Consider the following 12922-nt stretch of genomic DNA (forward strand, 5'->3'; position numbering starts at 1 on the left):
CTCAGTGTGTAAATGGCCCAGCCCAGCTGAGCATCTCTTACGGTGCTCAGAGAGGTAGCCACCTTCCTGCAGGGAGAGGCTCCAGGACTTTCTTCTGCTTGTGGCACCAGAAGAGGCAAACTGGAGCCAGAACAAAGACACCAGGGACACCCTCTGAAATCGCCCACTCTTCCTGCCCCAGGGAATTCTTCATACCCAGAGCTAAGCCTAAAGTAGTGAGATTTGGCCCCTCCACAAGACAAACAATGACAGCTAGAGCGAATTCTTCCCCAGAACAGGGGTAGAAAGTATTTTGAAATGAATTTTGATGGAATTTCTTCACAGAGCTAAACACAAGGTGTAGGTTCTTGAATAGCCAGTAAATCCCGTCCTGACTTTCCTGTGTTGTGGTGAGGGGAGGCTGGGGAGGGCTCCAGGACCTTGCTGTGCGGTGAGCCTCTGCCCTTCCCCTCACAGCAGTGCCAGGAGTCCAGTCCGGATCGAATCACGCTCTACAGTTTGATGATGAAACCCATCCAGAGGTTTCCGCAGTTCATTCTTCTGCTCCAGGTAAATGACTTCATTTTCATGAGGCCAGTCCCCCTGCTTTCCCATAATTCATTTGAAGTTATGAGGGGTTTTCAGAAAGTTCATGGGAGGATTTGTATTATCTTTTACTTCCATTTTCCTGTGAACTTCCTGCAGTACCCTCACAGTGTCTGCTCCTCTGTTCATTGGACAACAGCCCTCCATGCCTGCTTGCGCCCTCTCTAGTTGGTTCTAGAAGGTCTGAGGGGTGCGGCACACGGACAGCCCTGCAGACAGTCGGACCCTGCTCTGCGACAGCTCTCACACAGGACATGTTGATGGTGAAGGGGCAAATGTGAATTTAAAACATCATTTTTCATAACTAAATGTGGCTCTATATGTTGCCTGCCAACTTTTAGTCTTTATATGAGCATTAGGAGTAATGGAATTCAACAGTATGCTCGTCTTTTTAACCCCCCTCCTTTTTTTTTTTAACCCAAAGAGAATACTACATAAATGATCAAATGTTTCCAGTTTGGATAAATAATATATACTGTTCTATACATTTGCTTCTCAATGAATCAGATCAAATTCTATCAAAGCAGAAATGAATCATCTTAAAACTAATTCTGGTATCAACATTCTATACTGGTGGTGCCCACTGTGGAATCAAAGCATAGCGGAGAGTAAAATGGTGGCAAAAATGACTCTCATTTAGTTCTTGCTCTTTGAAGTTTATTTGGTGTTTGACAGCACAATGTCCTTTTTTTGGTTGACCGTTACTGTCACTTTGTGCCAGGCCACCTCCCTGCAACCTCCTCATGCTCATTTGATAGTTCAGAGGTGTACAGAGGTAGCTCAGATTTTTTTTTTTTTTTTAAGATTATGTGTATTTAAAGCAGTTTTAGGTTCACAGCAAAATGGATCAGAAGGTACAGATATTTCCCATATACTTTCTGCCTGCCCCTTTCCAACCTCCCCCATTAACAGCATCCCCACAGAGTGGTGCATTTGTTACAGTCCATGAACCTACACCAACACATCATCACCACCCAGAGTCCAACATTTACATTAGGGTTCACTCTTGGTGTTGTGAACATTCTATACGTTTGGACAAACATATAATGACATGTGTCTACCTTTATAGTATCATACAGATTAGATTTTCTGCTGTAAAATCAGGGTCCTTTTCAGTGTGAGTGGCGGGACACGTAGAAAGAGACCCTTCTATGTGAGTCAACACTGAGGGTATAGTCAGCATCGCAAAACTGTGGCACATTTAACATTGGGAAACTGATCTTCTGAAAATAGTGGCTTGGACCCATCTATGCATGGGTTCATTTGTCCAACTCACTTGAGAAAAACACCCTAATCACTGTCTTGAACATAGTCACAGAGAGCACAATATTGCTAAGATTGTGGAATGTTCATATTTACAGTGTCCTTTATTGTCAAGTGCTACTTTTTTATCAGCAATGCCATTTAATAAGTTGATTTTATTTTTGCAAAGGAAGCTGTTCAAATGTTCAGCCAAATCGTGATTCATGTAGTTTATTATTCTTTCGCAAGTGCTTACTTTGTTTTTCCCCAGAAGTCACTGATGTCATTGCCATCTTTCCAGTTGTCAGTTTGTCAGTGACACAATTACTTGTGGGAGTTAGAAGTGATCACGTGACAACCGCCTACCATCCTACCTTGTTGCTCACAGGATATGTTGAAGAATACATCCAAAGGACATCCTGACAGGCTGCCTCTTCAGATGGCGCTGACGGAGCTTGAAACGTTAGCAGAGAAGTTAAATGAAAGAAAAAGAGACGCTGATCAACGCTGTGAAATTAAACAAATAGCCAAAGCCATCAACGAGAGATACCTGAACAAGGTTGAGAGAGATGTTTTTCAACTCTATGCTAAAATAGTTGTTGCTTTGTACTAATAAGCCATCATTATATCAGCCACCTATTACTAATCTTTTGGAACATTTGGAATATTTCCTTTGGCCCAGAGTTTTTTACTGGGGTTAGATGGAGACCTGTAGGCAGGTCAGGGAAATTGTATGCAGGACCGTAACAGTCTGTCTTTGCATTCTTTTAGGAAAGGGATTCATACATTCATTAGATCCTCAAAAGGATTAGGATCCCCCAAAAGATTAAGAGTGACTCTTTTTAGCTTAATTTTACTTTCAAAATACTGTATTTCATTTTACATAGTAATAATTAAAGCTCGAAGTCTGAGGGTACTTCAAAAAGTTCAAGGATATATTTGTATTATCTTTTAATTCTATTTTTCTGTGAACTTTTTGAAGTACCCTCGTATTTACAAACATTTTTGTTTGTACCCACCTATGCATGGACTAAGCTGTAGTTATCATGAAAAAGTGATGCAGAACACAGAAGAAGAGCAGTGTATTTGCAAGGCTATATTTCAGGTTTATATTTACAAAATCATTTTCTCACAGCAATACTCTGATTTTGTGTAGGCTTTACCATATTTATTTAAGGACCTGGTCCACAGGGAGATGTTAATTTGTATGAGCTGTTAAATAATTACATATAATAAATGTAATGTAAGTTATTATATGTAATTAATAAAATCACTTTTTGTTTTTGTCCATAGGGATAATTTCCTATCTTATAATGATATTCAATAATTTAAGTGTGAGAACTTTATTGTAATACATTTTAAGCCAGAGGTTTTCCCCAGTTCTCTAAATGATTTATGTAGGAATTTTTATAAGCAGAAAATTGCATTCAGTTATATTATTAATATAGTTTATGATATTTAAAATCATGCTTCCCTGTACTACTTGAATGTTTGAATGCACACGTGGTGCACAGTAAGCCCAGAGGCACGGGGAGAGGAGAGTATGCATCAGCGCATTTTCATAACTACGCACGTGGCCTCATTATTCCTATGGCATGTCAAGAAAAGTCAAACAGTTTGACTGGAGTCTGTGCTGACCGCTCAGAGCTAGGTAGCCAGTGTAGGTTTAGGATCAGAGAGCTGTAGATCATCTGGGCTTAAGGACTCTAATTTTCTTTTGGGATAAATTGTTATAATAAGTATTGCTTCTATATGACTTACCATTTTATTGATTAATATAAAGCATCTTTCCAAAGACCTGATGTTATTTTGTTTGGCTCAGTGAAATAAAATATGGCATGCCATAAGAAGTTAAGATGTTTACTAAATTATGCTCACTTACTTATGTTTACCTTGGAAAAAGTAAAATCACGAAGTAATTACTTCTATTTATAAATGTTCCTGGTTGATCTGGTGTTATAAATTGGAGAATGGTTAACTGGAGTGAAAGCCTGTGAGGAATGAAGCCTGTACTCAGAGAAGTCTTGAGTGACAGATAAAAGGGAAGGAAGCCCTCCTATGATAGCCATAGAAACTGTGTTTACAAAGGAAAGGTAGATTCCGTTCACTGTTTAGGGTAACTGCAAACAATGATGCTGGAAAACATTTAGTTTTTTAAAAAAGTCACTTTCTGAGCTCTGCAGAAGTCCATATATGAGGTGTGAGTGGGAGTATATGGATTCTCTTTAAATAAAAATACCTATAAAACTTTGATGCTATAAGCTCATGTATTTTGCAAGACTTTTTTTCTTATCCTTTTTCTTTCTTGGATAAACTCGATTGTGGTAACTGTGTCAAGTGTTTTGAATACTCAGCTTCTCAGCAGTGGAAATCGATACCTCATTCGATCTGATGATATGATAGAAACGGTTTACAATGACAGAGGAGAAATTATTAAAACCAAAGAGCGCCGAATCTTCATGTTAAATGATGTGTTAATGTGTGCCACGGTTAGCTCACGGTAAGAATACATTTAATTCATCATATTAGCCTTATAACTGCATATGCTGTTAACGTCTAAGAGCAAGGGAATGACTTCATTTTCTTATTCAAACTGAAGTGGTCTGAATACTAAAACTTAGTCTTATGATTAAGGGAAACCTTATAACAAGCTTCTTTTTAAATGAATTCGGTGTAAGTCACCAAGTCTCTGCTGGTAGGAATTAGGTACATATAGATTTATTTACTCTTTAAATAAGAATGATGTTGGAGCTAGAAATTGAATTGAGTTTCTTCTATAACCCTTTTAAATAATTCTATAGTTCTTTTGATCATTGTTTAAATTTTCTTTTTATTTAGCTGCTTCTCTATAAATATATTTTTGATAATTTAAAAAATATAATTAAATTGGGTATATTCATATTTACTGTGAACCAAGAGAATGAGTAGCACTTTATCACTTCTTTGACTTAAAATAGTTGTACTTTGGAATTATTCTTCAACACATAGAATATTGCAGTAGGTTGAGGATATTGAAGAAGTTAAAGGGTCCTTAAATGTAGGTAGATTATAAGGTGATTGATGTAAATTAAATAAAATGCTCTTGGTGCTGTGTAAAATAATACAAGCTAAAGTGGTGCCAGCTGATAATGTCATATGAGATTCAAGTGTTAAATTTTCAGAAATTTTGGGAGCCAGTTGCTGAGCCATTGGTAGCTTGGAATTATTCGCAATGGGAGTATTTGTACCATGGAAATTGGCCAACACAGCAAATCAGGGCCCTCTCTTCCCAGTGAGAGCCAATATTTACCAGCACACCTCTAAATAAGACACATTTTTCATGCCTATCATCCTCATTTACCAACTGGCAAATTAGATCTGCCCACCCTCCTCACCATAACTTTAGAGTCCCAGGCAGAGAGGAAGTATAGATGAATACTTAAGAGCTCACAGTGTGCAGACAGGCTCCTCAGAGTTGTATTCCAGCTCCACCTTCTCATAACTTTGAAAAATTACCTTCTGTAAGCCTCAGACTCCTGTAAAGTAGGGATGATAATCATAAAAATGATGATGACAGTGACAACAGTGATCTCACAGGTTCTTGTAGGGATTAAGGTGAGAATGTTCATTAAACTGCTAGCACGCTGCCTGGCGTGTAGCTGCCCAGTAAATAACAGTTTTATCATTGTTCCTCATTGTCCTCACTTATTTTATGACAGCTACAAAATGTCTGAAGCATATACCAATTTTAACGATCCCCCTCCTTTTTAAATAAAGAATCCTGTTTGATTCTCATCAGTGACAGCCTTTATCGCTGAATTGGCTACTTCTACACAGTGACCCTGGTGACATCCACGCACCCTTAGCTTCACAGGGGTGGAAATAAGAAGCCAGTTGTATTCCTGCTTTGGAGCCGTAACTGAAGGAGGAGGCTGGGAAAGGATGTGACTTGAGATATGCTAAATTTGAGCTGCTCTAGAGAAGTTTTTAGAATAATGCATATCAAGAATAAGACGTCTCTACTCCTGTTTTTCTAGTATTGTATTATGAGGTGCTTCCTGCGGTATGGAGACCATTAACATTTATTGAACAGAATGTCTTCAAAGTTTAATTGTCCAGGAAACTCTCCCTTTTCGAGTAACACCTGTTAGTTCTCACTGAGCTGGCCTTAGGGCACAGCTGACTCATCCCCACTTCCTCACCCACAAATCAGGGATATTTATGCTTGTCCTGCCTACCTTGGAAACTATAGGGGTGAGAGGATTGTGTATGTGAAATGACCTATTAAGCAGCAAAGTCCTGTGCAAACATGGCTGTTTCTTGTTGAATCTTGTCCTTATTCGTAATCAATATTTGTCTTGGTGTGGCAGGTGGGCCAACTGCTGCTCCCAAACCACAGCAGTGTCAGCCCCACAGAGGCCCTTGCTGAAGAGGGGCTGAGCAGAGTCGGCCCTTGTGTGGTTTTAAGTTAGAATTCTCAAACTGATGGAAGTGATATGCCTTAAGGATGAATAAAAATTGATATTTTACAAGTAATTTAGTTGTGTTTACTACCAAGGGTATTTCTTGAAATAATGCCACACCCCACCCCACCGCCATAGATGACATGGTTTGAGCTTGTTTTTTTACAAAGTGCAGTCATGAGTAATAATTCATTTCCCATTGATGTGTTACCAGCATGAGATTATCAGCAACACTGCCCAAGGGTGCTGAGATGAGGACCCACTTTGGTTAGGCTAAAATGTTCAGATAGCCCCCAAGAAGACTGTTACAGGCTTTGTGGGCACCATGATTCCAAACTTTCTCTACAGGAATGGGATTTTAGATTCACAGTGGAGGAGTAGAAGTTTTGTTAAGAATTCACACGCATTTCCATTTTTTTTTTTTTTAAATTGAAGGCACACTCTCACTCATAGAATACCCAACCTGTTTTACTTCTTATTGGGTCTGAATTGTGCCTCCTTCCCTTTCTTTCTCCACTTGGACTAGATGTGGTACTAGAAAGTGAAATTTTCTGGGACCCGAGGGAAGTGGATACCTTGGGTGTGGATTGTCTATTAATAAGTGAAATATTTAAGTTTAAAGCATAGGATCTGACATTTTGGTTATTCTTCTCTTCATTTTGATTTTTAAAAATGTATCTTGAAGAAAAACGAAATGTGATTATCACCCAAAGTAAGAACAATGGTTGCTTCTGGAGGGTTGGGGTTTTCCTGGGCATGTGGAGGACTCCAGGGTGTGCTGGCTGGCAGCAGTATGGCCTTGACCTGGGTAGAAGCTGCACAGATATTTGCACTAGCATTGTCTGCTGGACTGTACATGGGTGTTTTATGTGTTTCACTGCATGTATATTCCATTTTATAATAAGAATTCTCCAGAATACTAGAGCATCTTTGGTCATATAGTCATCAGTAAGCCTCCAGTTCCTTCCTTTTAAGCTTTTGTGGAAAACCTTTGAGCTTCCTGGGGAGTATGTCACTTGGCAGCTCTCCCCCATGTTTTCTGGATGAGAGAGTGAAAAGAGACCCCACTCTCTCATCTAATTGGAGGCCTCACTGTGGAACCAAATGGTAACTACTCTTAAGAAAGTCAGAAGCAATATAATTCAGCAATTAAAATGTTTCTCATTTGCATATCTAAGGGATGAAATGCATTGTACCTTGTTCATGTAATTATTCATAAAATGACCATCTTCTGGCTGTTTCAGCACCTCACATGAAAGCAGTGCTATAGCCAGCCAGAGGTACTTACTGAAGTGGAGTGTTCCTCTTGGACATGTAGAGGTCATAGAATACGGCAATAATCCAGGTGCAGGAGAACACAGCAGGTACCCCGCTGTGCACGTGCCTGAAAGCCTGGCGGTGGTTGCTAATGTGAAGCCAAGTAAGTGACACTTTTATTAATGTTCTTGCAAGCAGTGGGGCTGGCGTAAACTCTGACAGAAGTAGGCTCTAATTCTTCAGCATCCAAGTTTAAAATGGTACATCTTTTGGGATAATACAGTCTTGACAATCTATTTTATGTTGTCTAATGTGGCCCAATTGGTTGCTAATCTTTGAACTTGTTCCACCTGTTGCTGGGCCTCCTTTGGGTTTATAGTTGAGCACTGTGGCCATTTGGAAATGCATTCAGTCACCCCAGTTCTGATCTCCGTTTAGCATTCCCCATTAAGCAGTTTAGGACTTTAGTGCTGCTCTCTCTTGAGTATACATTGAATTGACGCATAGGAGGCCTTAGACTTTGTAGACCTTGGTTATAGCCTCAGCTCTGCTTTACTTCAGTTTCCCCATGAATGCAGTATTTGTCCATGAACTTCACAAAGTGAAATGAAAGAAAGATGTCATGGTACTTTGGAAATGTTTTATCATTGCATAATATTTATGATTATTATTGCTAAGAGTTGTTCAAACTGCAGATTTTGATCTTAGTGGAAAAATTACTACCTTCTCCTCCTCCCCCCCCTTTTTTCTTCTTAATCCAAATAAAGACTGGGTAAGTTTTATTCATTTTTTAGCCTCTGCCCCTGAATTGTGGATCAGTTAAAATACAGCGAATGGGAACTTTCAGTAAACCTTTTTATATATTAAATGAGCATAAACCTTTCAGATTATTTTGTTTCTGGTATGTTCAGAAGCAAGAAAGGAACTTTTAAAACTTTTAACCTTTCTAGTTGAATATGCATGTTCATCTGGATTTGTAGGATCATGACATAATGAGTATTTATGTTTCTAATTTGGTATGAGATCATTTCAACTTTTCTTATTCCCCTAATGTGAATAGTCATTCAGTTTGGTAACCTGCCTAGTAGGCTAATTGTTCGAATGTATTATTACAATTGTTAATCTCTTGAATTGCCAAGTACTAAATCATACCCCCATTTAAAGCAATATGCAGCTCTGTCGAACTCTCTCACTAATAAACAAAATACAAAACTGTATCCCAGATATTCAAAATGAGGTATGTATGGAGAGGGCAAGAGGGAAGGGATGGAGGGAGGGACAAAGTGGGGCAAGAGAGAGAGAAATGAGTTTTCAAATTGAGATGACTCATTAAAATTTTATTTAAGAGCAAATTGAATGTCTCGTTAAAAATGCTTTGAAATCTTTTAAAATTATTTGGAAATATTAATTGCAAATTATGTTTATGTTTTGGTTTTGTGAACAGAAATGCCTTTGTGTACTTTGTAATGCTAGCAGTCTTAAAATTGTTTGTAATTCCGATTGCCTATTGTGTTCAGATAGCTAAAGATGACTTTGATCCATAGGATAGTTACTGTGAACACACAGTGTATTGTAGTGTAATGCAGCATTACATTTTCTTTTTTTTTTTTTTTTTATTTATAACGTATAGTGAGCTAGCTCAGAGTAAGATTAGAATTAGGTAGCAGTTTTAAAAAGCATAAAACAGGGTGACTTAACCAATTTTTAAAATATCATATGATGAAAGAAACTGGCATAAGCTTATTACTGCATTTGAGCCCTAAATATATGAACTTTCCATCAGCTACAGCAAAAGGAGACACTTTGGGTATAGACTACTTCTCATTGTATATTAAAAAGAAATATGTCACATTAGAGAGTAAATCTTTTTTCTTTATTCTGAATTCAAGGAGAACTGTGTTGTCATATCCTAAGTTAAAGGGACTTTGGAAAATACTTGAAAACATACATGATTGTGTTTTGCCATCTTGTATCGATTTAGTTTTATTGTGTCTCTGAAAAAGCAGTTTTTCATGGGGCATCTTATACAGTTTTAAGTGGAGAATTTAAGTGAAAAACTTGCTCTGCCATCGATAGAGATTTGTTCTGCTACATTTTCTGGGGAGAACCTGTGCCTCGGTCATACCATTATCTAATCCTCATTTATTATTAACATTGATGGTGGAGTATAACACCTTGCAGTGTGATCTAGTATTATAACACCTTTATTTTAAGAAATTAAAATATTGGTAACTTAATGAGGGACTTTATCTGAAATTAATTAGTTAGTCCTGAAGTTAGTGAATTCTTTTGCTGATTCTGCCAGTCTTCATTGTTTCCCCTCTGGCTTTATAACATGCCAGTATAGGTGCCCAGTAAATATGTGTTGAATAAATGAAAAGAAAAATGCAGTCACCAGTCAGTATTAAGTTTTTCATTAAACTGTATCTTTCCACCTATCTGTTTATTAAAGGCCTGTTCTAAACTAAGACCTATGTCCTTAATCCTCAAATGAATAAGGCAAAGGCTCTGCATCCTGAAGCTCATGGTAGAAGGAGACAGGGTTATTAACACATAAATACAACACAGTGTGAAACATTTCTTAATAGAAACAAATGCAAAATACTTTGGCAGCTCAAAAGGAGATAATTTTCTCAGAGAAGAGGCCTTTAAACTTAGATTTTGAAGAACGAGTGGGATTTCAGTAGCTGGAGAATGGGGACACATTGATTAATTGATCTGTGCATTAATGCATTTATTCAGCTGATAACTATTGCCCAGCCACCTGCACCTGTCAGCCAGCCTGGGGCATATGAAAGAGCATGTGGCTCAGGGAGCAGCCGGATGGCTAGACCCTTACAGCGCATGACAGTCCCTCCACATGGGGGATCAGACCCATGGTTGTCTACCTGGGGGATACAGTCCCATCCATAAGCATATAAAACTGAAAAAGGCTTCTGCTGAGACCATTAGAGTGGTATACTGCATAGACTTTATTTTCCCCCCAACTTTATTGAGGTGTAATTGACAGACAGCATTGTATGTATTTAAGATATGTGTGTGATGCTTTGATATACATATATATTGTGAAATGATTATCATAATCGAAGTACTTAACACATCCATCACCTCACTGTTTTGAATGAAACTGTTAACTTAGCTGGTAACTAATGTCCCCAGCAGCTAAGAGGCCTTGGCAAAGAGCACCAGCATGAGACCTACCTGCATACATCCCCTTAAGGCCTTCGTGCCTTTAGAGGTCGGATGGCAGGGCTTCAGTGACACAACCAGGATGTGAAAGTTTAAGAGTGTTTATTACTTACAGACCCTGGGGAGAACATGGCATGCCTGGAGGAGGCCACCTACACACGGAGGTCAGGGAGTGCAGACAGAGAGAAGGGGACCTGTGAGCCAACACCATTATTGGATCCAGGGTGTTATCAAAACAGGTTTCCTAGGGGGCTTTAATTGGCCCATTTAAAGCAAGTGGGCAGGAAGTAACTTTCACAAGCAAATGCCTGAGTGGTTCATTTAAAGGAAGCTGCTGGAAAACAGGGAGCCCATCCTGCTAGGCAGGAGAGATGCCTCTGAGTCTGTATCTCTGGCCACCAGCTGCAGCCTTTGGGTGGGGTATAGTTGAAAGTTTTTGTATTTGTGTTCATCAAGGATGTTTGCCTGTAATTTTCTTTTCTTGTAGTGTCCTTATCTGGCTTTGGTATGAAGGTAATGCTGGCCTTGTAAAATGACTTTGGAAATGTTCTCTCCTCTTCAATTTTTTGAAAGAGTTTGAGAAGGACTGGCATTAGTACTTCTGTAAATGTTTGGTGGAATTCACTAGTGGACCATCTGGTCCTGGGCTTTTCTTTGTTAGGAAGTTTTTGATTACTGATCGAATCTCCTTGTTATTTATTGGTCCACTCAGATTTTCCTTATCTTCATGAGTTAGTCTTGGTAGGTTGTGTGTTTCTGATAATTTATATGTTTCTTCTAGATTATCCATTTTATTGCCATATAATTTATAGTGATCTCTTAAGATTCTTTGTATTTCTGGGTTATCAGTTGTAATGTCTTCTCTGTTATTTACAGTTTTATTCATTTGAATCATCTTTCCTTTTTCCTGGCTAGTCTAGCTAAAGTTTTATCAATTTTGTTTATCTTTTCAAAACCCAACTCTTAGTTTCATTGTTGTGTTCTATTGTTTTTCTCTTCTTTATTCAATTATTTCTGCTCTAATCTTTATTATTTCCTTCCTTCTGCTAACTTTAGGCTTACTTTGTTTTTCTTTTTCTAGTTCCTCAGTTGTAGAGTTGGGTTATTTATTTGAGATATTTCTTTTTTCTTAATGTAGGCATTTATAGCTATAAACTCTCCTATTAGAACTATTTTTGCTGAATCCCATAAATTTTGGTGTGTTATCTTTCCATTTTTGTTTGTCTCTAGATATGTTATTTCCCTTTTGATTTCTTCTTTGATCCATTTGTTGTTGAGGAATGTATTGTTTAATTTACACATATTTGTGAATTTTCCAGTTTTTCTCATTTTACTGTATTCTAAATTCATACCATTGTGGTTCAAAAAGATACTTGATATGATTTCAGTATTCTGGAATTTAAGACATGTTTTGTGGGCTGACATATGATCTATCCTGGAGAACATTCCATGTGCGCTTAAGAGGAATGCATATTCTGCTGCTGTTGGATGGAATAGTCTGTATATGTCTGTTAGGTCCATTTGGTCTATAGTGTTGTTTCAGTCTACTGTTACCCTATTGATTTTCTGTTGGGGTGACTTATCTATTGTTGAGATTGGGGTATTATTGTATTGCTGTTTCTTTCTCTTTTCAGTTTGTTTTTACTTTATATATTTAGGTACTCTAATGTTGGGTGCATAAATTTTTACAATTGCTATAGTTTCCTGACTAAACAACCCCTTTATCATTAGATAATGACTGACTTTGTGTCTTGTGACAGTTTTTGACTTAAAGTCTGTTTTGTCTGAGACAAGTATAGCCTCCCTGCTTTTTTTTTTTTTTTTTTTTTTGGTTTCCATGGAATATTTCTTTTCATTCCTTCACTTTCAGCCTATATGTGTCCTTAGAGCCAACACGAGTCTCTTGTAGGCAGCAAATCATTGAATCTTGTTTTATTATCCATTCAGCTACTCTGTGTCTTTGGATTGGAGAATTTAATCCATTTACATTTAAAGTAATTATTGATAAATAAGGATTTATTGGCATTTTATTAATCGTATCACTTTTTTCTTCTGCTTTCAAAATTCCCTCTTAGTCTTTGACTTTTGACAGTTTAATCATAATGTGTCTCAGGGTAAACCGTATTAAGTTCAGCTTATTTGGAGATTTTGGGCCAAATTTCTGTTGCCACATTTGGGAAGTTTTCAGCCATTATCTCTTTAAATAG

The 12922-nt window shown here is 37.9% G+C and overlaps 1 protein-coding gene across 4 annotated transcripts in view; it reads left to right on the forward strand.

The window, feature by feature from the left end:
- The window catches only part of ARHGEF10 (Rho guanine nucleotide exchange factor 10), a 152778-nt gene that overhangs the window by 75039 nt on the left and 64817 nt on the right, over nucleotides 1–12922 (forward strand). For 3 of the 4 annotated variants that reach the window (XM_063090107.1, XM_063090094.1, XM_063090100.1), the window contains 4 exons: nucleotides 457–549; nucleotides 2216–2386; nucleotides 4182–4327; nucleotides 7514–7689. In XM_063090107.1, the coding sequence (XP_062946177.1) occupies nucleotides 457–549; nucleotides 2216–2386; nucleotides 4182–4327; nucleotides 7514–7689 (586 nt within the window). The remainder of the gene's footprint in view (nucleotides 1–456; nucleotides 550–2215; nucleotides 2387–4181; nucleotides 4328–7513; nucleotides 7690–12922) is intronic. The other variant, XM_063090096.1, reaches the window with a different exon arrangement.

Source organism: Cynocephalus volans, chromosome 1 (genome assembly GCF_027409185.1).
Source record: "Cynocephalus volans isolate mCynVol1 chromosome 1, mCynVol1.pri, whole genome shotgun sequence".
In the NCBI taxonomy this organism is placed as follows: domain Eukaryota; kingdom Metazoa; phylum Chordata; class Mammalia; order Dermoptera; family Cynocephalidae; genus Cynocephalus; species Cynocephalus volans.